General features: G+C 36.7%; 1 protein-coding gene across 1 annotated transcript; it reads right to left on the minus strand.

Annotated features, from left to right (window-relative positions):
• LOC106084655 (protein disulfide-isomerase) lies at positions 1 to 25,842 on the minus strand. Its single transcript, XM_013248516.2, has 4 exons — positions 25,490 to 25,842; positions 2,212 to 2,519; positions 320 to 1,288; positions 1 to 240 (listed from the first exon to the last, which is right to left on the minus strand). Exons 1-4 carry the CDS (start codon positions 25,644 to 25,646, stop codon positions 178 to 180), a joined length of 1,497 nt encoding a protein of 498 aa, XP_013103970.1. The 5' UTR covers positions 25,647 to 25,842; the 3' UTR covers positions 1 to 177.
• Between the last annotated feature and the right edge of the window lie 1,919 nt (positions 25,843 to 27,761).

The raw sequence follows: 27,761 nt of genomic DNA on the forward strand, positions 1-27,761 counted from the left end.
TAGGTTTTGGTGTATCATTTCATTTTATTTCCTTATAACTTTTTTTTTTTTAATTAAATTAAATATGTAGAAAAATTCAAATGATCATGGTGTTGTGTTAGTGCTAATGGTGGAGGTGGGCGGAGTGGGAGAAAATAGGAAAGATCTTTGAAACTTAAAATGGATAGAGGGGGGAATTTACAATTCATCCTTTTTGTGCTCATCATCCTTCTCTTCAACACTTTCTTCATCGGCATCACTCTGCAAAGATAAGAGCAAAAGAAATAAATGAGTAAAACTGATTTTAAAAAACGCACGCAAGGTTTTTCAAAATACTTACAGGCTTAACATCACCACCAGCATCCATGAATTTAACAAATTCATCCAAAGTTCTGTCCAAATTGTAGTCAATAACTTTGTTATCTCCCTTGCGGTACAATTTGATGGTAGGGAATGAGGACACTTTGGTATGTTCCAATTCGTTGGCAGTGGAATCCATCTTAGCAATGACAATGGTTTCGCTATCCTTGTATTTCTCACCCAATTGATCGTAGATGGGAGCCAACTGTTTGCAATGTCCACACCAGGGAGCATAGAATTCAACCAAAACATCCTTAGTCTTGTCAAAGGCAACTTCATCAAAGTTGGTGGCAACCAAAACCTTAACGGGGTTTTTATCCCAATCTTCGGGCAGGTCTTGTGACAGCAAGTGTTGTTTCAATTTGCCTTCCATGAATTTCTCCAAGAAATCGCTAATGGTCTCTGAGGTCAAATCGGCCTTTTCGGGTTTGTATTTGGCCATATCTTCTTCCAATTTGATCAAACGAATGGTGGGTACATCATCCTTAACCATGCCGAAGAATTCAAAGATGCGAGCATGATCTTCTTCATCCGAGGAGATGGTTACGAATAGAATATCATTGCGGTATTTCTTGGCAACATCCTTCAAAGGATCAACATGCTTCTCAATGTGACCGGCTTCCTTGGAAACGAAGAACAACAAATGGGATTTGATTGAACCGCCAAAGATTTTCGAGGCAGATTCATGATTGAATTCAACAATCAAAGGCAACGATTCAACTTGGACGAATTTCTTGATGTCTTCAACATTGATTTCACCAGAGTACAGGGATTTCTTATCATCGAAGGGTTTGAACAAAACAATAGCACCATCCTTGGCATCGTGTTTGCCGAAGACATCATCGCTGGAGCTAATACCAAAGGCAAAGCTGTCCAAAGCATTGGCAGCAGAGACGAAAGCCTTAGCATCAGCGGATTCCAAGTCCTTGAAGAAACCAACAACAGCAATCTGAAAGAAAAAAAAAACAGAGAAGAAGGTAGGGAGAATTAGCAAAGGCCAAGGGCAACAGAAAAAAACTATTATCCGTTTTTGCAAAAATTTAGGTTTTTGTAATTTTTAGAGGCATGTATTCGAAGTCGTATCCAAATTTCACCTTAAAGCCTAGTACGGACTTCATTCGCAGTGAAAATGCCTATAAAATTGTTGCGAACTCTATTCGTCGCCAGACCACAAAGAAAATTTAAATAACAACACACCACAAAGATAACAGCATTGAAGCAGAGTTGATTTGCACCCACTTCTTGAGCATTTAATTACATTTGCAATTAAGTTTAAACAAAAATTTTACTGACACAGGAACATGTCACTACTATGCCCGGCACGGGATAGCTGTGAGCACCACACAGGCTGGAACATTGAGATCCGATCAGTGTGGCGTTCATTGCTGTCGCGAGAAACTTAGCTGCGAGCTAACGGGCGCGTCCTCAGGTTTCGGATAGTGGAATGCTCCATATGGAGTAGCTGCAATCAGCGGTATCAATCGAAGAGTCTCAGTGAGAGGTCGGGCGGCACCGACTCTTGTATAAATAGTGAGTGCCTATGATGCTCGATAAGAGAAGGCGAGTTATTGGCGCCTTTAATCAACCAATGGCCTCCCTGTCCACGCGGCGATCGGTCCTTTGGACCGGAACGAGGTTGCTCACCTACAGGAGCTTGACGAGGATCGTCACCCTCACATAAAAATGTGGCTACAACGACGACGACTATTTTGCTCATAAAACTGAGTAACACTTCTACGGAATGTGTTCGCATTTCTTCGTCACTATTTTTTTTTATAACGTGTTTTGACAATTGTTCGGACGAAAAGTGGAAGTCAGTATTATGTTTAGATTTAAATCTTTCCTCTTCTTGATTTTTCATTGCAAACTTACTTCATTGTCCTTCAAGAAAGTTTCAGCATCTTCGACCGAAGACAATTCCTTGGCAGGAGGACCAGTCTTCTTGCTAACCCAGCTAACAATATCGGCAGCTTGACGACCACCAGTATAATCGACAGGAGCACCGCTGCGGAAGAATTTCAAAGTGGGATAGCCACGAACTTGATATTCTTCAGCCAAAGAACCTTCAACGGTAGCATCAACCTTGGCCAACTTGATGGGTGATTCCTTTTCGGCTAATTGTGTAGCGGCTTTAGCATATTCGGGGGCCAATGATTTACAATGTCCGCACCAGGGAGCGTCTAAAAGAAAAAAATTTAAGTAAATATTAAAAAACAAAAGGATTGGTTTCTAAAAAATAAGACAAAATAATAAAAATTTATCAAAACAGTTGTCTGAAAATCCGTCACATGTTTCTTGGTATTCCAGGGATCCATGAGAAATTTTTTTTTGCTAATAGAAGAATTTGAAAATTTTCACACCCGCAAAAGACAGCAAAGGCGGGAGGAAGTCATTAAACACTTGTTGCGGCATACAAGGATCGCAAATAGAGTCTAAGCAGCAGCTTTTACATCAGTTAATACAAATAAACCGCAGATGTGTAAAGTGTACCGCCCTCTACTGCATAGGACAACGCAAAAACGAACAAAACACTGTAGTCGACGTACTGGAATTGACCTAGGACCATTCTTGGCCAAACTCTCACAACCTCTCACAAATCTGACTGCAACAAGAAAACAACAATTGCTTCAGATGTGACCTGATTGGAAAGGGGTGTCCTTCAAGAGGAGTCAAGATCTCGGCCTGTATTAGGGGTTTGGAGCGACGCAGGAGCGGCCCAGATTTTACAGAAAATGGAATGAAATCTTTTCAATGCCGAGCAGAATAGCTTGCAAACTCATTCCCGCTGCGGCCATTCCGCGAGTTATGTTTTCGCTCGGCCTGTATTAAAGGTTGAACGCCTCCTTATGCCAGACATTAAGATAGAAAGTGAAAGTTCATCGCGCGCTTCTTCCATTGAGCGACGAAGCTCATTTTTAGTTCAATGAGTACGTAAATAAGCAGAATTGTCGATTTTGGAGTGAATATCACCATTATATCCATTATCCATCCATATGACGATTATATAATATTACCAATGCATCCAGAAAGTCACGGTTTGGTGCGGTTTATGGGCTGGTGGCATCATTGGACCGTACTTCTTCAATCGAATCGTAACGTAACTGGGAATGGTGAGCGCTGTCGTGAGATGATGCCCAAAATGCAAGAGTTTGACTTGCATGAAGTGTGGTTTTAACAAGACGGTGCCACATGCTACACAGCACGTGGCACAAAGTGTGATTTGTAAAAAAAGTGGAATGAGAATTGCGCCCTCTAGAGGCACAAGAAGTCAAGATCGATTTATAAGGCAGCTATATCTGGCTATGTACCTATTAGCGCTATACTTAGCACAGTTGTTGGAAGTGATACCAAAATTTCAGTCAAATCAGACGATAATTGCAAACAGTTCAGTTTTCTTTTTTAAATAACATAAAAATGTGTATAAAAGATAAGTTCGGGCAATCCGAATCTTAGATTCCCACCACCGTTAATCAATCCTAGGTTTTCGGTCGAGACTTTTTGGAACCAAAAAGCCAACTTCAAATTTGGACGGACGAACGGATTTCGCAAAATCGATCTACGATATACAGAACATGTATTTGTTGGATTTAGAGTAAATGTTTTGACGAGTTGCGGTGGTGGGTATTTAAATACTTATGTAATATATTTAACAAACATAAACAAAATCTTTTTTGTTTCGTCCATTTACTCTCGTTGAACATTTACATGCGATTTATTGGACGACAAACAATAGATAATCGCTACGTTGTTTTTTTTTTTTTTTTGAACATGTGTCACAAATAGATGGAAAAGTGACGCAAAAATGTTAAAAGTATGACATTTAGTATCAAAATAAAAAAGTGGCAGACAAGTGGTATCGTCCAAAAAAGCGTCAAATTTGATACTAATGTGGCGCAACGGTAACACTGCGCGTAACAATGGACTTTTTGCGGCTAGTTCGGTAAATATTATATTTCTCGTTCGGGACCGGTCAATTAGTCGCCTGGATTGTTTGATTTAACGCCTTAGACTGTTTTTTGTGGGGCTATGTTAAAGCTCATGTCTTAAACATGACATAATTACCAGGTAGTGTACCATAAACAGCTGAGTACAATTTTGCGAGTGCACTATCTGTCAACAAGTTTTGGTTGTGTGTGTGAGTATTATTGTTAAGAACTATGACACACTCAAACAACGAAAAATGGCGACATACATAACAACAGGTTTCCACTAATCACTGATTTTGACAGATAGTGTCCTTCGGCCTAGTCCTTCATCGGCAATAGCTGTCGTCCCAGTGTGCAAAACACACAATCAACAACAATCTTCGTGGCCAAATGCTCCCTGACACAGGAAAGTCTGACAGTCCTCTCTGTGAATTGGGTAGTTAAGTTTTGTTTTCTTCCTAAGAAAGACAATTCTTTTAAAATAGGTAACATGCATTTCCTTCGCATTCTGATAATTAACATAAATAACCTATCACGACCTATCCAAGGAGAAATGAACAATGGCTCATAAATAAGAAAAAATTATGCAAACAAAGTGAACAAGATGTTATGGTCGGTTTGACCCCCCAACAACAACATCTACAAGACAAGTGATTTCACCATTTGCATAAATTAAAGGATACAATAAAAAGGATATAGAAATAATGTCAAACGTCACTTCCTTCCATGACGATAGCTGATCATTATAATAATTATTGACAACAAGAGCAAAAGCCACGTATCTAGAACATGAGTTGTTTCCAAGCACATGGCGGAGTTTACTTTTCTACAATTTGTGAAACCATTGTAGGTTTAATACAGAAACACATATGTATTTGTTGTGCGTCTTTGTGTTGTTTTCTTTTCATTGCATTAAACAATTGTGTGGACTGGCTGGTTGACTGACTGGCTATCTGCCTATAATGACGTCTTTGGCTTTAAGACAATCATAATTATAAAAAGAAACACAACAAGTTAACAACAACCAGCAAAGCAACAAGAAAGAAGTGAGAATGTTGTGTGGGAATAAACACAGAACCGGTGGCAAGTGCCACGTATATGTTTTGTTTGCATAGATGAAATATTCACGCGGGCTCTCTCTCACTCTCTCAGTCACTCACTTCTTTCCCACAAAAGGAAAGTAAACGTACGTGGCCTTTTCAGAAATGCTGCCATAGACTTGCTTAAAGATAAAGTCAATGTTTAAGGAAAATAGAAATAGAAAGAAATAAATTAATTTTTGTTTTGAAAATATGAAACCAACAGAAATATATACAAAAAAAAATGTTCTTATCAGTTTAATAAGTTTGCTTTAGAACTGTCGAAATATGTATATATGTCGTTTTCATCACTGCTCTATATTTACTTACTATCAGGGGGACCGGCCGGATCTGCAGTTGACTGCTACAAAACATCTAAAGAATGATAAGGTCTGTTCTAAGCAATGTGGTATTTAATTAACTCTCACCTATCTAAGGTAAGATTAAAAAATTTTCAAGTGTTTTGGAGGTATGAAATTAAGTTTTTGTTGTAATAACTATAGTACGCTTGATTTCGATTTTGTCAAATTTTGGGATTGATTAGAGAGATTGATGTCATATATACCTGTGGAATGGAGGGACACGAAGGTAATTTTCATTCCGAAAGCAGGAAAACCCTACCACACGAAGGCGAAAGATTGTCGTCCTATTAGTCTTTCATCCTTTATGCGGAAGACTTTTGAGAGGTTGATAGAAACACATCTTAAGGCAAAGATCCCTGGAGATCGGCTGTCGCGGCAGCAGCATGCATATAGTAAAGGCAAATCCACTGAAACAGCCCTTCACGAACTAGTCGGCTACATAGAGGGTTCTCTCGCTGTCAAGGAATGTGCAATGATAGCATTTCTTGACATTAAAGGTGCTTTCAATAATGTAAAACCGACATCAATCATGGAGTTAGTTAGTTACTTACTAAAAGATGCATTACGGCAGACGTGGTATATGTGGATCTAAAAAGATGGGTCAGCAGAGGAACACCTCAAGGTGTACTGTCTCCTCTACTTTGGAATATAGCCATATACAAGTACAAAAAATATAAATTTTTGCCTATTAACATTTCACTAAGGAACAGGGGCAAACTTCTCACATATCAATGAGTGCAGTCCGATTCAAGTTTAAGCTCAATAATAAGGGGCCTCCTTTTTATAGCCGAGTCCGAACGGCGTGCCGCAGTGCGACACCTCTTTGGAAAGAAATTTTACATGCCATAGTGCCTCATTAATGTTGCCAGCATTAGGAGGAAAAAACCACCACTGAAAATTTTAAAGTAGAATCGGACAGCACTCATTGATATGCAAGTCTTCTGCCTGTTCCTTAATGGAATGTTCATGGTTTCAGTTTCCAACATTACACTTCAGACCATCAATTAATCAGGAATACTTGGCAAACGTTTATAATAATCACTAAAGTAGTTTCTCCTCTTGGCAAGGTAAAACGCCAACATCTGCCAGACCACTTTGGAAGCATCTAATTTTAGCCAACGATTGTAGGATGACGACTGAAAGTTGTTATCAAAACTCAGAAATATCTTGACAAGCTGTAGGCTATAATTGTGCACAATTGTGCCGTTGCAGCTATGGAGCACTCCACTATCCGCAACCTGTGGACGCGACCCGTAGCTCGCAGCTAAGCTTTTCGTGACAGCAATGAACAACCACACAAATCGGACCTGAATGTTCCAGCCCGTGCCGGGACCATTAAGTGTGTTCGTGGTGTACTCAAAAATTTGTGCAAATTTGCACAAATTGTTACTGGAAGTCGTTCGCGTACTTTATTTGCCAACATAAGAGAGCGGAAGAGTGCGTGAGAGTGAGCAAAATCTTGAGAGTTTGGCAATTGGGAGCCTGTAAATTCCTAATAGAGGTTTTTTCCCAGCACAAATTTGCAGCAATGAACAGCTGTTTTACGAAAAACCAGCTAATTAATTCAAATAAATACCAAAAGAGAGTGAAGGCAGTGCTTACTCTCTTGCAATTTTTTGCTGGAAAAGTAAGCCAACAGAGCAAATATGTTCTCTTTTGCTGTGTTTTGTTTTATTCACAGACAGTAAATGGAAATAGATAAACAACCGACTCTTTTAAGAGGCACTAAGTACAAAGATTGGAAATAAATTAAAAAAATTAAGAGAAGAGAGAATTTCAAGAGAAACTATGTATGATCAACGAATATGATTAAAGCAGACTTTACATGGTACATCAAGACTCATCCTGTGTACGTGTTGATTACAGCCTAAAACGGTACATCGAGTTTTTCTTTTATTTTCTTTGATTGTATTCAATTTTTCATACTTTACTTCTCATTTTGTAGACTTATTTGTCACAGTGCGTGTTTTTCAATATCTGTCAATTAATGATTATATATTTCTTTGTAAACGGTAATCGATAGACGTCGTTCATCGAAAAAAATCAAATGATATTGATTTTTCAACCATGACTGGCAACTTCGTGACACGCAGTGAAATAATATTCAGATCTGTCTGAATGCCGCCCTCCAAACTGCGACGGGCTGTCTCCTCAGTTCTCATGTGGACCACCTCCATCAGGAGGCAAAGATCCTACCAGTGCGAAGACATAACTACATGCTATCCAAGCAATACCTTTTGGGCTGTTATCGCAGAAACCTTCCAAATCATCATCTTGTGGATAAATATCCACCGCCCAGAAGCCTTAAGGTAGATCTACCCGATCTAGAGCGTGAGGTTCAGTGCTACAAGAGAGAACCTTTAGATCAAGCGGGTCTAAACAACATTCATGCAGACACGGTAGCAGATGCGGTATTTGGCTACCGGGTGAATGTAGTCCTTGGAGAATGACCGCTACTCATTGCACCCGAAGAAATCGACCTCCCCCGGCAAACCAGAGTGGTTCTGGCTCAATTACGTTCCGGCAGATGCAGCCGCCTCAATTCCCACAGAGCTAGGATTGATGCCGACGTGCAAGATGTATATCCCGATTGTAACCAGGGACCGCACGATACACGTCACCTGTTTAACTTCCCGGCCAGACCCACTCGACTCAGACCCAGATCCCTGTGCACGCACCCCATCTTAGTCACAGAGTTTCTGGGTCCTGACACTCAACAGAATCAAGCAGACAAAAGATAGAACATAATAAACTGCTACAACAACAACAACAACCATGACTGATGGTTATGTGTACATGTGACGAATACACCTTTGTTTTCACCAATACTATTACAATGACCATACATCAGTGTGCCATGTAAACTCAGAATTATTGTTTGTTTTCATATATAGTTTATAGTTTGTTTTCAATCGATTCTGTACATTTTTTTTTGTTTTTAAACTTTAAATTAGTTTTACATATTTCTTAATTTACTTGTTTTTTCTACAGTTTGTATGTACCCCCAATTCCTTTTTTTTCTCTCTTGGGTGACTCTGAATGAAACAAAAGAAAACATAAAATTTCTAGTCGTTGTTCGTGGTTGCCATTTTTTTTTTTGTGAAACGGAAAATTCATCTATTGTCTGTGAATTTAGTACTATATAGTGGAAATCACGACTAATCGTTTCTTATTATCTGTTACTGTATGTTATCGATAACTTAATGAAAATAAAACACAGTATTTTTTCTGCTGTTTGAGAGGTAACCAAATCAAAAAATATGCTTATCAGAAGCTATTTTATTTTTCAAATGCAATTTCCTATAAACAATACCTCATTAAAAAAACGTACAACCAGCTTGTTATCGAAAAGTTTATTTTAATCGCCCATTGACAAGGCGCATCGGTGATTTGTTAAACAAAAAAATCTCTCTCTCCCTTTCTTTTTGCCTAGAAAATGAACTAAGAGCCAAAAATTATGCTTATCTAAAATAGTTTTGAGTTCAAATGCAATTCCCTTTATAACACTTCATTAAAAAGTCACAAACAATAAAATACTCTACACACAAGACTTATCAACGGAAATAACGCCTTAATGCAATGCACGATTGAAATAGAAAACGTGGATATGAGAAACGTGAAAACGGAAATAGTACAAAACACGCATTAAAAAACATTGGGAATTATTTCGTGTGTATTTACCCTGCAAACATTTTTGATCCCCAAATAATGTTCCTCTAATCTTCTGGACGAAAGTTATGATCGCGGACGAGCTTGTCTAAGAGTCGTCGACGATTTTTGAAAACATTTTTTGATTTAAAACCACGTTTGTCAACTAATAAATAAGTTTACCCTTTGGTAAATGCCAGCCAAAAACAATTGGTCTTGAAGATTACAGACTACAAAAAAAATAATGCACTCCGAAAAAAACATAAAAAAAAAATTTAGTTTTGCTCGTCATATTGGTCATACTAAATACCAATCGTTGTGAAAGTCGTCCACTCAAATTAAAACATCGATAAACATAGTTCAATACCTATCCTGAACACACCACGTATGAAAATAAAAGCAATTATAACGCAATGAGTTGCGTAATACTCGTCGCGAAGAGTCGTTAAAACTTTCGCTCACGCAATGGATTGTCCAATGATATCCCAGAAGAGTGTTTCCCGACTCATATGGACGACTAAAACGCAATGAATTGTAAGAGAATCGCCGCGAAGAGTAGCTAAAACTTTCGCACATGCAATGGATTGCCCAATGATATCTCAGAAGAGTATTTCGCGACACATACAAAAGAACCATTACGTAAAAATCTTCCAGAAGATTTTTTATTCATCGCGGTGACGAACGCTCTTCCAAAATTATGAAATATGTTTGCAGGTTACACACATATATGAACATGTTTGTTCTTTCAATTCAATTCATTGAAATAATGAATGGATTACATCAATTATTCATTGGTGTAAATTTTTTTTTTATAACAAAACCATCACGTGGTCACAATTCTGTGGTCATACACGTGGCACGAATATAAACAAGGATGGGCGACAGTCAATGGCATACACCCTAGAAGGCATTGCTGTTCTATTTAACAAAAGGTAGAATATAGGCGCTTTTCGGTCAGGAGTCCCCGGTTATAAGGGGGTAGTGGAAATGAGGTTACCGACGAACTGATCAGGAATGGTTCATAGTTAGGCATGATCCATGATTTGGAATAATTTTAAAGTATTTTCGCTGCATTGATACATTCTGTGATTGGGCGAATATAGTCTGGGCTTGTGATATGGTGTGCAGGGTGGTCAAGACCCAGTTTTTGTTTGTTGTTGTAGCAGTGTTTTTGTAAACTGGGGCGGCAGCCATTGTCGATGAAAAACTCCATGGGGTCAATCCGGTACGTACAACCAGCTGCCATGGGGCTGATCCAGTTTTTAGTTTGGGGAAGGAAGTTGTTGTCCTCGGGATGAGAAAATTTGCCCTCAGAATCCAAATGAGGGTGCTGACTGTCAATTAAAATGTTTAATCATCGCGCTGTACAAGGGGTGATGCAGACTACTTCTGTTTCTGTGAGGGAAAGTAAAATAGATCGAGCATACTTTGTGCAAGTGGATTGAGCCTTTCAAATCAAAAAATTATACGCGTTTAAGTATGGACCAAACGTGAATCATACATAAAACGTTGTTGTTGTTGAACCCACATTTTTATGTGGAGGCGGCAATCCTCATCAAGCACCTGTTGGCAAGTTCGTTCCGGTCCAAAGGACAGATCATAGCTACATATACTAAATTAGAATTGGAAGATGGAACATTCATCTGAATAATTTTTGAGTGAATATCTTTTAACGATCATATTTTTATATACTATAAACAGAGAACATTGAAACCATACCATTTAAGCAAGGAACTAATTATAAAAATCGTAAAAAATATTGCTTAATAGCAAATTATAATTTGTATATACTTTTTTATTGCAATAAAGCACAAAAAGGGAGAAATTAAAAGATTTTCTTAAGAGTAAAAATCGTCTAAGTATAAAAGATATGCAAATATGAACGTATCCGTATGTATACACCCAAACATTACCACCCGTTTGACTGCAGCCCTTTAAAACTTCCCGATTTGACTTAAATTTTATACGTATGTATATGAAGTACACTAATAGAATTTAACTAAAATACACTAATAGAATTTAATTAATTTATTAAAAATAAAGAAGTTTAATTAAAATTAAAAAATAAAAAAAAAATATGAAAATAAATTAAAAAATTATTAAAACAAATATACAAAAATTAAAAAAAAATTAAAAAAAAAAAAAAAAAAAAGTTCGGCCGGGCCGAATCTTATGTACACCATGTATCGCATTTGTCAACAACCACCTCCAAAATATCAGGCAAATCGAGTGAAAATTGCGACCTCCAGTAGCTCAGAGTGTCAAATTGGGAGATCTGTTTTTGTATGGCAGCGGCATTAGGTTATTAACCGATCATGCCAAAACGACCTACAGCGGTCAAAAAAAGTATTCATCATTAGCAAAATTGATAATAAATTCACTTATTTTGGGTAATTGAAGAAAATTTAAAGTAAACAAATAATGCAGTTTTATGCAATAGTTTATTTTTCGTAATATGTTTTAAAATAAATTCAAAAAATAAATTTAATTAGCGCAAAAAATGCAATTTTATATAATAACACCAAAAACAGAACAAAAAAAGTATTCATCATTGATGTGCTATCATCAAAGTCAAATTCAAATATTATTTGGGAATCCCCCTTTTCTGTTTTATTTAGTAAAGGAGGCTTTGCCCTTGACAGCAAATATTTAATTTCATTGAAAATATAGTTTTTGTCAAAATGGGTCGTAAGCAAAACGAGGTTTCTGATGAGGTAAAAGTTTTGATAATAAAACACCACAGGAATGGTTTAACTCAAAAAACTATCAGTGAAACATTAAATAGACCACGATCTACTATACAATCCATCATCAGAAAGTGGACAGAAACGAAAACTGTTGACAATAAACCAAGATCTGGTCGACCAAAAGCACTTTCAGTTGGAGATGTGCGTTGGCTAGTGCGGCACGTTCAGAAAACTCCGAAGACAAATGCGACCATTCTTCGTAAAAACACTATGGAATATTTAGGGAAGGAAGTTACTACACAAACAATTCGAAATACACTCAAAAGGCATAGTTACAGAGGAAGAACTGCACGTAAGAAGCCCTTTATAAATAAAATAAACCGAGTGAAAAGGCTAAACTTCGCAAAAATGTATGTAAAACAGCCCGAATCATTTTGGAAAACAGTCATTTTTGCAGACGAGAGCAAGTTTAATCTTTTTGGGTGCGGTGGAAAGGTCATAGTGTACAGAAAACCAAATACAGAGCTTGAAGAACGAAACACAGTTGCTACTGTAAAACATGGTGGAGGTGGTTTAATGGTTTGGGGGTGTATGGCGGCTTCAGGAGCGGGAAATCTTGAAATTATTAATGGAGTAATGGATCATAAGTATTACATTGACATTTTAAAGAGGAATTTAAAAGATAGTGCTGTAAAACTTGGGCTTGGTAATAACTTTCAATATTATCAAGATAATGACCCCAAACATTCTGCTTTAAATACCAAGATGTGGATGCTGTATAACTGCCCCAAAGTCATTAAAACTCCTCCTCAAAGTCCCGACTTGAACCCAATTGAACATCTTTGGGAACATCTCGAACGCAAATTGAGAACGCGCAATTTTTCGAGCAAGAGTTAAATGCAACAGGTGATAATGGAGGAATGGACTAATATAGACCAAAATATAACCGCTAAATTAGTCCAATCGATGTCAAACCGTTTAAAAGAAGTTATAAGACGCGGTGGTCGAATAACAAAGTATTAATTTTTTTAAATTATGTTATTTATTTTTTTGTTTTTTTGCAATGATGAATACTTTTTTTGTTTAATTTTTTGTGTTCAGCTGTAAAATGGCCCTTTTTGTTCCAATAAATACTATTTTTTTCTTTAAAAACAATGAAATTGTGTACATATATATCACACAAGCACTACTGCATCATTAGTTTAATATGTTTTTATTCCAATTGTCTTTTGTAGACTTATTAAAAAAAAAACATTTCAACCAAATTGGAGAAGAATTACGCCCTCTAGAAACTCAATAAGGCTATACCAGGTTATAGAATGATTTAGACCATACTTGGCACAGTTTTTGGAAGTCATTCCTCAACGAATAACTTCCTCATTCCTCAAGAAGTCTAACCAGGAGATCAGTTGATGTGGCTCTAATATCAGTTTAAGGACTGATTTGCAGTTGTTGGAAGTCATTCCTCAACGATATGTGAAAAATGTCAGCCAAGACGGAAAAGAATTGCACCCTTAGATCAAGTCTCAAAAAGTCTAACCGGGAGATCGGTTTATATGACGGCTATATCAGGTTAGGGACCATACTTGGAACACTTGTTGGAAGTTTTTCTTCAACGATATGTGAAAAATTTTAGCCAAGTCGGATAAGAATTGCGCCCTCTAGAAGCTTAAGAAGTCTAATCGGGAGATCGGTTTATATGGCAGCTATATCCGGTTAAGGACCGACCCTTAGGGGGGCCCACGGGCCCGAGCCCCAAAAACGGACTTCATATTCGGGTTCCTAGGGAAAAAATTTGGGGGTATGCAAAAAGTAAGATTTTTTTTGCGAACTACCCCGTAAAATACAATTTTGCCACAAAATAAAATTAAAGAAAAAAGTTAAGAACATAAAAACTTAAAGGCATACAAATAGCAATAAAAGAATAAATTAAAAAATATAAAAAAATAAAAATTAAAAAAAAAAAAAAACAAAAATTAATAAAAATAAAAGTATAATTAAAACAATATATAAAAATTAAAAAAAAAATGTCTAAAAACTATGTGAAAAACATCAAATAAACACTAAAAATATTTAACAAATACTTTAGTTGTTTCTTTTCCCAGTTGAGTCGAGCTGAATGACCATGAGAATAATGTTAGGCGTAACGATTTGATTATAAAGAAATATGATGATATGATATGAAATTGTTGTATCCACAGTTAAAAAATAAAACAGCCAAATTTAATTGCAAAAGAAAATGTACGCATATAGACATTTTTGGAATGACTAATTGCAATTTCTAACTTTCCCTATAAAAGAATTTTTTATTTGGATAGGTTTAACAAAATCTGTTTCAATTTTGCCAAAACAAACTATGGTTTTTACAGAACATAACTTCTAGCAAACGCCAACTCGTCACCTCGTAATATGCTTTAACATTTCTCTTTTTCTGCATGCTAATTTTATAACCGGTTATATTTATGCAGACCACCCTACCTATCCAGCACAGAATACCGTTAAACTAGGTCATCCGATAAAAAACGAAAAACTAATAAAACTTATCAGAGAAGCTAACAAAAACTGATTCAATGAGCTTGTATGCGTTGCATCAACAAATTCTGCTTTAAAAATCAACGTTTTCAGTTATTCTCTCTTTTAGTTCTTTACAGCCATATTTTTTTAATATAAGTGTGTGTTTGCGTAAGCATACCGTTATGTCTATATTCAAGTTCAATAACCTCCCTTCGCTTCACAGCGCGGCTTGATTTGCTGTATGGCCATTGACTTGTTGATGTTTGAGTGAATAGTTGGTTATACAAATCAAATCGAAATTTACCCAATAACATACAGACAACGACAAAAAATGCTGCCTAACCGGACGATAGTTTGTTTTTATTTGTAAAACCGGCTGTTTTTGTATTTCATGCATTACTTATCTTTGATTTTTGTTGTAATGCGGTCGATGGCTTGCCTTTCGATTGAAATATGAAGTTCAAGCACGTCTGCCTAATTAAATTTAAATAAAAATTTAATGTGGTGTAATACATGCTATGGAAACCAGACATGTGTATTGAAAAAAAAACATTAAGGTCATTCTTTAAGGGAGAAATTTAGATTTAAGAAGTTTTGAAGAGATAGGCTATGCTAAGAACTGAGGTTACAAATGGTGGGCTGCACTCTATAAACCATTTTACGTTAATGGCATTTAGGAAGGATCATTATGAGAATAGGGTGTGGATCTCACTATAAACCCAGTCTCTATCCCAGCCTATAAGTCAGGACCTAGCAGTCGAACTTCTGTGCCAAGGAGGCCTTCAACATAGTATAGATTACTATTTCTTCTATAGGCAGGTTTTTTCCGATACATTGTTAAATCTTCTTAATAAATCTTCCTTATAAACTGATCTGCCAATTCGATTTCGGAAGGGCGCAGAAGAACCATTTTACACTCGGCACTTAAATGCCGACTACTGGAAAAACCAATTTTGTATGGTCCCTAAACATTTTGTTAAATAGGAAGTTTTACATATTGTTAGTTATTTCCTGTGTCACGAATAAATTGACATTGGCCTATTAATGACTAAAATAACGTTTATTCCATTTATATATTGAACAAGTAAGAGCGTGCTAAGTTCGGCCGGGCCGAATCTTATATACCCTCCACTATGGACCGCATTTGTCGAGTTCTATGCGTGGTATCTCTTTTTAGGCAAACAAAGAATATTAAATAAGAACTGTTACGCTATTGGAGCTATATCAAGTTGTAGTCCGATTCGGACCATAAATGAATGCTGAACATTGTAGAAGTCATTGTGTAATATTTCAGTTCATTCGGATAAAATTGCACCTTGTAGGGGCTCAAGAAGCATAATCGGGAGATAGGTATATATGGTAGCTTTATCAAGCTATTGTTCGATTCAGACCATATTAGCCACGTATGTTGAAGGTCATCAGAGAAGCCGTTGTACAAAATTTCTGCCAAATCGGTTGAGAATTGCGCGCTCTATTGGCTCAATAAATCAAGATCCAAGATCGGTTTATATGACAGCTATACCAGATTGCAGACCGATTTGAACCATACTTAGCACAGTTATTGGAAGTGATACCAAAACGTCACGTGAAAAATTACAAGCAAATGGACAAGAATTGCTCCCTCTAAAAGCTCAAGAAGTCAAGACCCAAGATCGGTTTATATGGCAGCTGTATCAGGTTATGAGCCAATTTAGCCAGTTTATGGCAGTTATATCAAAACATTGACCGATTTGGCCTATTTACAACCCCAACCGACCTACACTAATAATGAGTATATGTGCAAAGTTTCAAGCAGCTAGCTTTACTCCGTCGAATGTTAGCGTGCTTTCGACAGACATACGGACATGGCTAGATCGACTTAAAATGATATGACGATCAAGAAAATATATAGTTTATGGGGTCTCAGACGCATTTTAGATGTGTTACAAACAGAATGACGAAATAAGTATACCCCCATCCTATGGTGGAGGGTATAAAAGATCACGCAAAAACCACTTTGAAATTATATATTTGTGAACAATTTTCATTTTTTCCTTTTTTTAAATCATACAAATCCAAAACGGAAAAAATTTTCAATTCTTATATCTTTTACAAGGAGTCGTATAACCTATTAACAAAATGAGATATTAATCGTAAAAATTGGTTTGAATACTTCCTTTTTTTGACAATTATCATTTTTGTTTTTGATGATTTAAAGAAATTAGTGAGAAATAAAAATTTGTGTAAATTTTATGTTTACGTTAGGAACCTAATAAACTCTCTTGAATTTATGCCGAATTGCTCTTTAGTTTTTTATACCCACCACCATAGGAGGGGGTATACTAATCTAGTCATTCCGTTTGTAACACCTCGAAATATTCGTCTAAGACCCTATAAAGAATACATATTCTTGATCGTATTGACATTCTGAGTCAATCTAGCCATATCCGTCCGTCCGTCTGTCGAAATCACGATAGATGCAAGTCGTTGGGGATTGTAAATGGTCCATATCGGTTCAGCTTTAGACATAGCTCCCATATAAACCGATCTCCCGATTTGACTTCTTGAGACCCTGGAAGCCTCAATTTTTATCCGATTTGGATAACGTATTGCACGTGGTTTTCTTTTTTGGCCTACAACAACTTTGCCAAGTACGATCCATATTGGTCTAGAACCTGAATAGTTCACATATAAGCCGATCTCCCGATTTGACTTCTTCTATTAGAGCTCTGTAATGACTTCCAAAAACTGCGCCAAGTACGGTCCATATCGGTCTAGAACCAGATATAGCTCCCATATAAACCGATCGCCCGATTTGACTTCTTGAGTCCTTACAAGCCATAGCTAATGTCCGATTTGGCTGAAATTTTGCATGTAGTGTTTTGTTATGATTGCCAACATCCAAAAACCACGTCATTGGACGACGCTTCAAATTTCTTAAGTCCACTACCAAAGAACGGTGAGAGAGAATCGACCTAATTGCATAGAGCTTAAGTCCCTATAGAGCAAAACATTGAACTTCCCGCGAAAGAGGGCAATGGCAGCGAATGTTTCCCCACTTAGAAACTTATCGATACTTGATTGTTCCGAAAGTACAGATAGTACTTGGGAGGATAATAATGCAACATCAACGAGAAAAAGGAAGCATAACCCAACAGGCATTGCAAAACGCCTTGTTACAAACTCAATGCTGTCGTCCCACGGAGTAGCAACTGTCTGCCACCAGCTTTTCGCTGTGGGCATTGAAATCCCAAGCCCATGTCAGCTAGAAATCTACAAGGTTATGTACAAAGAAGCTGCTCGGGTGAAGTAGTACTTGTTGGTAAGCACTCTTTATCTGGAAATGTGGAGCATGCACTTTGACGCCAAACACATTGAGAGCGTTGAATATTAGACCGTGGTCCTCAAGACTGTATCCAAAGAAAATAAGTTGATTGCGTTTAAATTAAAAGATCGGAAAGCTCAAACAGTCGCAAAAAAAACCCAGAACGTGTAAGATGAGCATAGATAAATTATACATAGATAAAGAATTTGAACTTCGCATATAGACTGGTTGGTGTTGCTTGTGAATTGAGATGAGAATTATCTAAAAACAAGCCGCAAGCAGAAAAATTCTGTTTCCAATGACATCGAATCACCTTAAATGTAAGATTTTATCTAATCTTAAATATCAACTCATCAAAATATGATACAGGGATATGAGGTTGTAAAAAAGTTATTCTTTATCCTAAGGTCCATCGTGGCATGGGCGGATTAATATCTAATGTTATTTAATGGCCAAAAAAGGGCATATCGGAGGAAATATATATATATGGAAGCTATATCTAAATCTAAAACGTAAAATTTTCAACACGTATTGGGGCATGAAAAGAAATTCTCAAACCAAATTTGGTAATGATCGGACCAAAATTGTGACTACTGCAGCTAACAACCCCCATATCGACTGAAAGATATATATGGAAGCTATGTCTAATACTTTTCCGATTCCGACGAAATTTTGAAAATAAATTGCGTTATTAAATTGAATATCTCATGCTAGTTTTTTAAAAAAAGATCGGTTAATTTTCTCTTCTTATATCCACTAAATCTGGTTCATTTAACTTTTTTTCAGCAAGATAGGTATTAGATTTTTTTTGGCTTTATGCAGGGCAGCACAATTTAGGCGTTTATTCTTCCATATAAATTGATATCTCGATTTAATTTCTCTAGGGACATATTGTTGAACAATTGATACAGAATTCTTCACTTGGCTGTAATTAGAGACCGTGTTTGTCCATCCATAGGCACGAAAATTATTCGCAGAGCATTACGTGATAATATATTGTATGCCATAAGTCGAGAAAAATTGATAATTTTGAAAAAATACATATCACAGAGCCAATATAGTTTGTAAAATTTTACATTAATATGCCATTCGAAAAATAAAGAAAAATATTATGATTGAATGAATCAAAAATTGTGTGGAACTCTAAAAAATTGTTTTGCAGTGTGGCTCTGTGTCCTAAAATTATATGAGACGTTCGTAGATATTAATAATATAGTCCTCAATATTCAACTATAATAAAAATACAGGGTGGATCAAATGTGTTGGTTTGAGTGTGTCTCCGTTTCAAAGGTGGTGGTCCTATATATTGGTTCCGCAACATCATGCATGCATCCCAATACAATGAAATTTTCTAAATTGTTATGCTCTCATATGCGGAGATTGAAATGATTCTATCATAAAAATTTCAAAAGGATTATGACCCGCAGTACACCGAACTTTTAGCAAAAAGGAAATATAACGACCACTTGGAATGACCTGCATAGCCTTCGGATATTAGTTTAAAAAAAATTTTGGTGGGATCTCGAAAAGGAGATGGCCACAGTATAACCCAATAATAATAACTTTTGACGTGTTATTCGAAGGGGCCTGGCAAAAAATGCCAGCTAAATATACAAAAATGTAGTAGATTCACTGGAACATCTTTGTAAAGAAGTTTTACGCAGCATAGCTTGTCCAATAAAAAAACAATTTTTAAGGACTAATGTATTTGATTACATTCATATAAAAAAAGATAGCTAAAATACGTTATCTGATTTTTTTTTGCTAAGACTAGGTTATCACTGCTATTATTTTGACTGCCCGAAAAGAAAAATATATAAATGTAAAAAATTCGGCAGAGCCCGGCCGGGATTCGAACCTGGACACACGAAGCAACAGCGAGAGCCGTTACCGTTGTCCAGCGTTCGAAGCCATCAACACAACTTCCAACTAATAGACAGCGTTGTCGAGCGTTGTTAGTGTGGTAATTGTATCATAGATGCGTTTTTGCTATTAATATGATTCAAAGCAATCGCATGGCAAACGGTTGTACGTACCGGATTGGCCCGATGGAGTTCTTCATCGGCAATGTCTGCCACCTCAGTGTATAACACACTGCTACAACAACGCACGGCCCTTGAAGCCATCGCAACTAATATGGTTGAAAAGTCTTCTAACCAAAGACGAAACGCGCCCCATAGTGATTAGTGTGTGTTGCTATCTTTGGCTTTCCTTTTCCATTTGCATCTCCGATCATTGAGCTCGTCTCGAAAGAGAAACAAACAAAAATAGAAAAATATATATTTTTTTGTTTTCAATTAAATGGTTGTTGTTGTTGTTGTAGCAGTGTGTTGTACACTGAGGCGGCAGCCCTTGCCGATGAAGGACTTCATCGGGTCAATCCGGTACGTACAACCGGCTGCCTTGGGATTGCCAATTAAATGGTTTTACTGCTCTGCGCTGCTTTTTTTTTGACTGCAGATGTGTGTATATAATCTACCAAATATGTCGAGTCTATTCAATACGTATTCAATCCCATTAACTCTAAGCTTATCAGTTATGTCATCATAGTAGACTTAACCAGTTGCCCACTTTCAAAACCAAAGAAAAAAAAACACACCAACAATCTCAGACTTGCCAGGTTCTTCTATAAAAATATCATAAAGCATTTCTAGAATTTAAACGTTTTCATTGTCTTTATAAAAGTAGAGTTACGGGAAAACTTCGTTTCGTCTATATTGCATCCCTTTTAAGACTTAAACTAATAAAATTCTTAATCATATAATCAAAATCTACTTTCAGAACTACTTTTTGTCTTCTTCAACCAAAGACAAGACAACAAAGAAGGTAATTCTTAAAGATCCCATGTCATTTTATTTGTTTTTTTTTTGTTTTCTTATTATTTCATAAAATAATAAAAAAAACTAAGCAGCCTAGGCTTCAGTTATCTTCTATGATTGCATCAAAAACCTAAGCAACAGTTTTGTTTTTGATAACAAATAACCTTATGCTTTTACTTTATGTGCCTCACCTCACCTCAAAGAAGCCAACAATAGTCAATGCAACAGCTATCAGTAAAACTGAAATGCATGTCTTCGAAAAGCCATAACCTTTGGATTCATAACCAACGGATACGCTGCATGCTGATATGCAGCCCATAACAACTAGAATGAATTTCTTTTATTTTTATATATTTCTAGCAAAGCAACATATGGTTGATGTTGTTGTTGTTCTGTTAATGGAAACCTATTGACCTTAAGAAATTTAATACGTGGTTCTTAAAATCGGAAAACAAATATAATGAATTACATATTTGGTATTAAACCGAATAAAACTTTATAGATAACAGCATTTTTTTTAAACGGAGACACGTTATATATTTCGCCTTAAAAACAAGAGATAAGAACATTCTGCCATGATAAAGCTACAAAGTTTCCAAAAAAAAAAAAAAAACAGTTGGATTCTATATTTTCAAGTTACCAAATAAACGTAGATATAATGGAAAAGATAAGAATTTGGCGAAGAGCATACGGAAAGTCATGGAACAAATATATGAAGGAGTACAAGCACACGTGTAGAAGTCTATTTTAATTTATTACAAATTATTTTATAATTTTTGATACAACGGGAAAGAGCACCTTGTTATTCTGGGAAACTTATGGGCCGATTATGGATTGCAAGCCAAATTCAACTTCAATGCCAACGGCCGAATTTATTATAGAAAATTACATTTTTGTACTAAATTACATATGGTTTAACAATTTATTTAGTAGCTGAACGCTCAAAATACAGTTATTAAATGAACTTGAGCCAAATGAGTATACAAGTTTTATTACATGGTTTTATTTCTGGCAATGCATCTATAGTTGCGGAACCAATCATAGTCGATCCCTTAGAGATGCCCCAGTATATGTAGGTGCTCCGTCTCGTTTGAAGCTTGTTCAATATTGTCGAGTCAAATATTGCAAGCATTAGTCGAGCATTGGTTCAAAAGCCATTGAGAAAATCATAACAACTGTTCAGCGGTGAGATTTGTGAGGTATTCAGTCATGTAAGACTTTATGTAAAGACGTATCGCTGGAAGTCCCTTATTATTGGTAATGAATAGAAGAGCATAACCTTACAGCCGCTTACAGTGAAAGTGCAAGTTCTACAAAGTGGGATAATATTTCTGGTACTGTTGAACCTCTATCTACCCAGTGAATCAAACGTCTGTATGAAAAACGGCAAATTGGATCCGAAGTCTATCCACATTCTTAATGAAAAATATATGTATCGGTTGACATGATTTCGGAACGAAATGACGCAGGGAAATCAGAATATTTTTTTTCCTTTTGAATCCCGAATCTTATTGAATTCGGATGCCTTTGCCGAAGTGTCATATCGAATTTTGAAATAACGTCTTATAAAATTCGTATGGAATTCTGATCGTTAAGTTGAGTTTTTGACCCTCATAAATATATGATAGAAATTATTTTTTAAGAAAAAAACCTTCCAACACCTGTGAAAGATGATCGATTACCCGGTATGGGGTAGTTAACCCAGCTAACAATGTGATCCGACTTTGTATGCACATATTAGAACGAAACTTACGACAATTCTTACCAAACCCGAAAAGAAATCGGTTCGACAAGATTGAGGGAATTTATTTTTCTGTTTTGATATTTAAGTACGAAATCGTAACGATTTCTGTACGGCGTTTCGGAGAAATATTTTCATTGGTTCATTTTTATTTTTGCATTGCAACATTTCGTTACCACGTATGTGAAATGTACACAAATGGTGGAGTGGGTATATATATGTTTTTTTTTTTTTTGGTACCTTTAACTGTTGCCTTACAATTTTTGTTTTGTTTGGTCAGTTGTAAGACATTCGTTAAGGAATCGGTCCGAAATCGTCTGCGAATACCTAACCAATTAGGTACGACGTAAAATTTCCCATTCGAATTTTCCTGGAATTTTGCTCCGTCATCGATACGATATGGCGGTAAATATATCAGATTTCCCTCGGCCGTGTCGTTCCGAAAAAATGAGTTTGTTGTACACTGCTTCTTTCTCGTAAACTACTAGTGGTACAACAAATAGTTCAGACTGGACCACAAATATAACAACAAAAATACTTCGACGTGATGTCCAGACTGGGGCTGACAAAAAGCGATCAGATACTGAATGTATCCTTTATAGAGGACTCAATTTGCATTCGATTAGGCGAAAATTTTTTAAATGACTTCCAACCGACTTTATTAAATTTGGCTTTATTCGGTGTGTGCATGCATCTTAATTTTTCCTTCTCATTTTCGTTTGAAATATACATAGGTGATGGGAAATTAAGGATAGTATCGACACTATCAATATTTATCATAAGAAATATCGAAAAACTCAAATGTTTCGATTATTAATAGTTTGCCAGCTCTAGTCCAGGCATCGTTCAGAATTCGTTGCGAAATGTCGGAACAACAAGCCCTAGCGGTCCAACAAATATTGCTCATCGCCATAAAAAGCATCTGAATCGCAGTTCAGACTTCGTTCAGATTTCTTTCCGAAATGTCGGAAGCAAAATTCTTAGCGGTTCAAAAAGACCTATACGAAAGGGAATTCAGACATTGTTCAGAATTTTCTCAGGACTGTCGAAACAAAGATCCTCAAGGCAAGCAGGACATAAATCGTTCGCAAAAAAAAACTTCCTTCATAAAGTCGAACAGAATTCGGAACGTACTCAAAAAGGTTTTGTCGAAAGAGTTCAGAATTGTGTGACATCAGACATTTGGTTCGCTAGGCGTACACAAGAACATGAGCCCAGAATCTTCCAAATAGTATGAACGTTAATGTGCCCACCACTGATCTAGACGCACCCCACTCAAGTTGGAAGTTCATAAAAACCTTCACGCCAATTAAGATGAAGGTACAAAACAGTTACAAAAACAACAAACAGTAATAGAAATAAGAACATAGGCCCCGAAACAGGTTGCCACTTTAAGCTCAAGAGAGCTATCGGGCGAATCAACATTTTGCGAATAGTGGAATAATCCGTAGCAGCTGCAACTGCAGTCACAGCCAATCAGCGGTATCGAGTTGAGAGTCTCAGTGAGAGGCGGCAGAGGCTCTTGCCTAAAAACTGTGCCTGTGTTTATCGATATGACAAAACAAATTATTGCCGTCTTTTAATAACCAGTCGCCATCATATTCAGGCGGCGAAAGATTGGAGCTTTATGAGGATCGCTACCTCCACATGCAAAAAATGGTTAAAACAACAACAATAAAGGCCGCCGATTTAAAAATTTGTTTAAGTGCCCAAAACTGCTCCACATGAAGGCAGGTTTACATAGAAATAAAAATGATAAAAAAATGTCGAGTGGATGCTATTCACACAGATCATCAGTTTCTCAATCTCATGGCAGCCGGCTGTACGTACCAGATTGACCCGATGGAGTCTTTCATCGGCAAGGGCTGCCGCCTCAGTGTACAACACATTGCTACAACAACAACCAATCGCTTCTTTTAGTTGTGGTTAAAATGCGATCTAATGGTTACAACCGCAGGAATTTCTTTTAAGAAAAATCACATTTGTTCAAAAAAACATTTAGAATTATACTGCGTAAATTTCTATAAATCCTTGTTTGTTTCTCTTTCTATAAATTACAAATTTGAATTTGACAATTTAAACTGTCAGCAGATAGTTGCACAAATTATGTTTTTCACATTTATGAATACATATGTACACATATTTCTTAATTAAAGTCACTTGGATAGTAGAATGCTGACTCAGTTCTTATCTAAAGTTTTAGAAGATGATAACATTCTTAAAAAAAAAAAGGATACAAGTTCTGCTGGAGTTCTAACCAAAAAAGAAATCATTTACCAACACTGACCACCACAAAGCCAATAGAACATAGGGAACGTGTGAATGTGTGTCACCGTCAGCTAAGTAGAATTGCAAACAAATTTCTAAAAAGTTACAAGTAAATTCAATACATAATTACTAAGCAGAAGAAAAACAATTTACGAAATTAACTTTTGCAAAAAATCGAGTTTGTTATGAAAACATTACAAAAAAATAAAACCGCAAGAAAGCAACAACTAAAATGTGACACGTCAACATGCCTTGAACAAACAAAAATGTGCGGCATAGTACATAATGTGCGAGAAGGAGAACGATAACCGGGGAAATTGTATGAGAGTTCATTTACTAACTGCTCTCTCTCTGGGAGAACAAATAAACTAGCCCCACCAGAAATTCCTACAAATACCGGCAAAAGCAAACAAAGTAATGAAGACATAGAATTGGGAATAGAAGTAGCATATACCAGCAAAAAAAAAGACAAAAAACGAAAGCTGGTATCAAAAAGAAACAAGTTTAGATTATGAACAAAAGATAAACGCAAAAAAAAAACAGGCAAAAACAAAAAATGCACTTCACATGGGAATTGTACGAACAGGCAAGATGAGCTGGAAAAGGTAAATTGAACACGCAGACACAATTTTTTATACCGGAATATAAGAACACATTACTCGCATTGCAAAAAGCATCCATTAAAATGCTTCCCATCTGGCTACTGGCCAGAACAGGGAAAATGTAATCACTACATTTGTTTGCAACACTTAGGCTTTAAAACTTAAAATTATTTTATTTCACAATATAGAAATGTACTTACAGAATTCAACTAAGATAAATTCATTATCGGTAATGGCTTGTTTAAAGTTATTCTGTGTTAAAACTAAAACTCCATCTTCGACTTTAATTTCTTCTTCGGCTTGTACGCCCAATGTGGCTACAGCTACAAAAAGCAGCGAACTCAGCAAGAACTTCATTTTGTTGACGCGGATCTTTTTTCCTTTTTTACCGTTCTGTTCAATATTTTCCCTTCAATTAATGTGGAAAAATATTTGTTCTATTATAATGTAACTTAATGCCCACACACAACACTACAACAACGGAGAAGGAGAAAACGCGGAACCCTGACCGAACCCGATGTTATTTAAATGTTAAATGGTAAATTATCCAGTGTAGAGAAATCCAAGTTAACAAATGTCATAGAGGGAGAAATGACACGTCATTTAAATGCCCCAAGAGAACAGAGAACACACGACATTTCAATATTTCAACCAATCAGAAATGTTCACAATAGCTATTTACGTAACGTAACGTAGTAACGTAACGTAATATAAAGGCCTGGTTATGCTCTCGTGATGTAGTGTAAATGTAGAACAAATGTATCGTAAATTATGTTTATTACAAAACGTAGCATTTGACATTCCAAACAAAACATTTTTTTTTAATAAAAAAAGACTTCAAGGTAAGGGAGATCTGACGTCGAAGAACTTCAGGCATAACTCAAGGGCAGGTCGGAGAAGACGGCTCGACACGCAGCGATGCTTAAAGTTAAGACGTCTCTCCAACTGAAGGAGTACGCAATGGCGGCCTTCTCGAATATTGAGATGGCATTTAACAACGAGGAGATGGGTCGACAGTCACCGCCCTGATCCGCACAGCGAGATAGAAAACGCCAAGTTTCCCTTCTGGATACTATGGAGGCAGATGGGACTGGATTGGGATTATACTGCTACATACACAACATTTCAGGGAGAGATATGTGCCATAAAGATAAACCCAAAAGAAATTCTGGGAAGGGATTTACAGTTTTCGAAATCAGGTGTTGTGAATGATGTTGTAGTCACATTTGTATGTGAGGTAGCGATTCTCTTCAAGCTCGTTCCGGTCACCGTTCGCCGCCTGAGCGTTATGGCCATTGGTTATCAAAAGACGCAAATAGATCGCCTTTTCACGTATCACAGGCACTCAGTATTTAAGCAAGAGCCGTTGCCGCCAGGTTTCGCACGGCGACTCTCCCTTCGATACCGCTGATTGTCCGCGACTTCAATTGCAGCTACTCCTTTCAATTGCAGCTACAAAGCCTTTCACTAATCGCAACCTATGGACTCGCCCGGTCGCTCTCAGCTGAGCTTCTCGTAATGACGATTAACACCAAACAAATTGGAGCTCAGAATTTCAAGGCCGTGGGCTCTAGTACAGTGAGGTCGAAGTGTGTGGAATCCCTGAATAGACCTCAGATTCACGACATAGTGATAGGATTAGCGGATACGACAGCGCCGTATTGGCGTTTACCCCTTCTCTCTTCTTGTAATTTCTTGTTATCATATACATATGTCTCACAACAGGTCAGACTGGCCACCTTTTCATGGTGAACTAACCAATTAACCTTTATTATTAACATTAAATTGTAATAAATGCCTCGGAGAAATAGAATAGGAGAATAGAAGTTTTCTAAACATTGATTTTTCGTTTTAAAATTTCTTCAAACTTAAAATTTTATCACCTGACACGAAACGGAAAGTACAATTTTGTTTTTACTGAATTCTACTTTCCGTTTACCGGCGACAGACGTTCGGTAATCGTTTGCATGCGTTTTCATAAAGCAGAACAAAACAGCTGACACTTTTTCCTACATTTACGGTATGTTTACGAGATAACCAGGCGTTAAGGCTGAAAATAGTCCCAAGATATATTCACAAAGAGGATTGAAAGAACAGAAATTTTTGTGCTCTAAAAATTTTACAGCAAATGCCAAGCCTATAAATGTCGGTAATTATTTTATATTTCTTCAAATCAAGCCAGGATTCACTGAATAAGGTTAAGCCAAGCGATCAGCCGATATACTTTTTTTTTAATATTTGGCAGTACTTGGCATTGAGGATGTCAATTTGTTCTCTTTTTACATTCATTCTTTGTTTACGTTTTCTCCTATATGATGACATTTTCAATCGTCAGATTTGACATCCTTAATGATGTTTATGGGGCCTATCCACTTTGTGTTTTTGCATGTGACCTAACCTTCTATTAGTGAATCCTGAAATCAAGCAGCTCTTCAGTGAATCCTGATTGGAAGGTAAGACTGCCGAAATCCT

Source organism: Stomoxys calcitrans, chromosome 1 (genome assembly GCF_963082655.1).
Source record: "Stomoxys calcitrans chromosome 1, idStoCalc2.1, whole genome shotgun sequence".
Classification (NCBI taxonomy): domain Eukaryota; kingdom Metazoa; phylum Arthropoda; class Insecta; order Diptera; family Muscidae; genus Stomoxys; species Stomoxys calcitrans.

Bases quoted from the DNA above. Each gene is read 5' to 3' on its own strand.
- LOC106084655 (XM_013248516.2), bottom strand. From the start codon at position 25,646: ATGAAGTTCTTGCTGAGTTCGCTGCTTTTTGTAGCTGTAGCCACATTG. The intron at 2,520-25,489 runs GTAAGTACATTT...TTTTTCTTTTAG, and splicing joins ATTTATCTTAGTTGAATTCT to ACGCTCCCTGGTGCGGACAT. The intron at 1,289-2,211 runs GTAAGTTTGCAA...TTTTTCTTTCAG, and splicing joins CTTTCTTGAAGGACAATGAA to ATTGCTGTTGTTGGTTTCTT.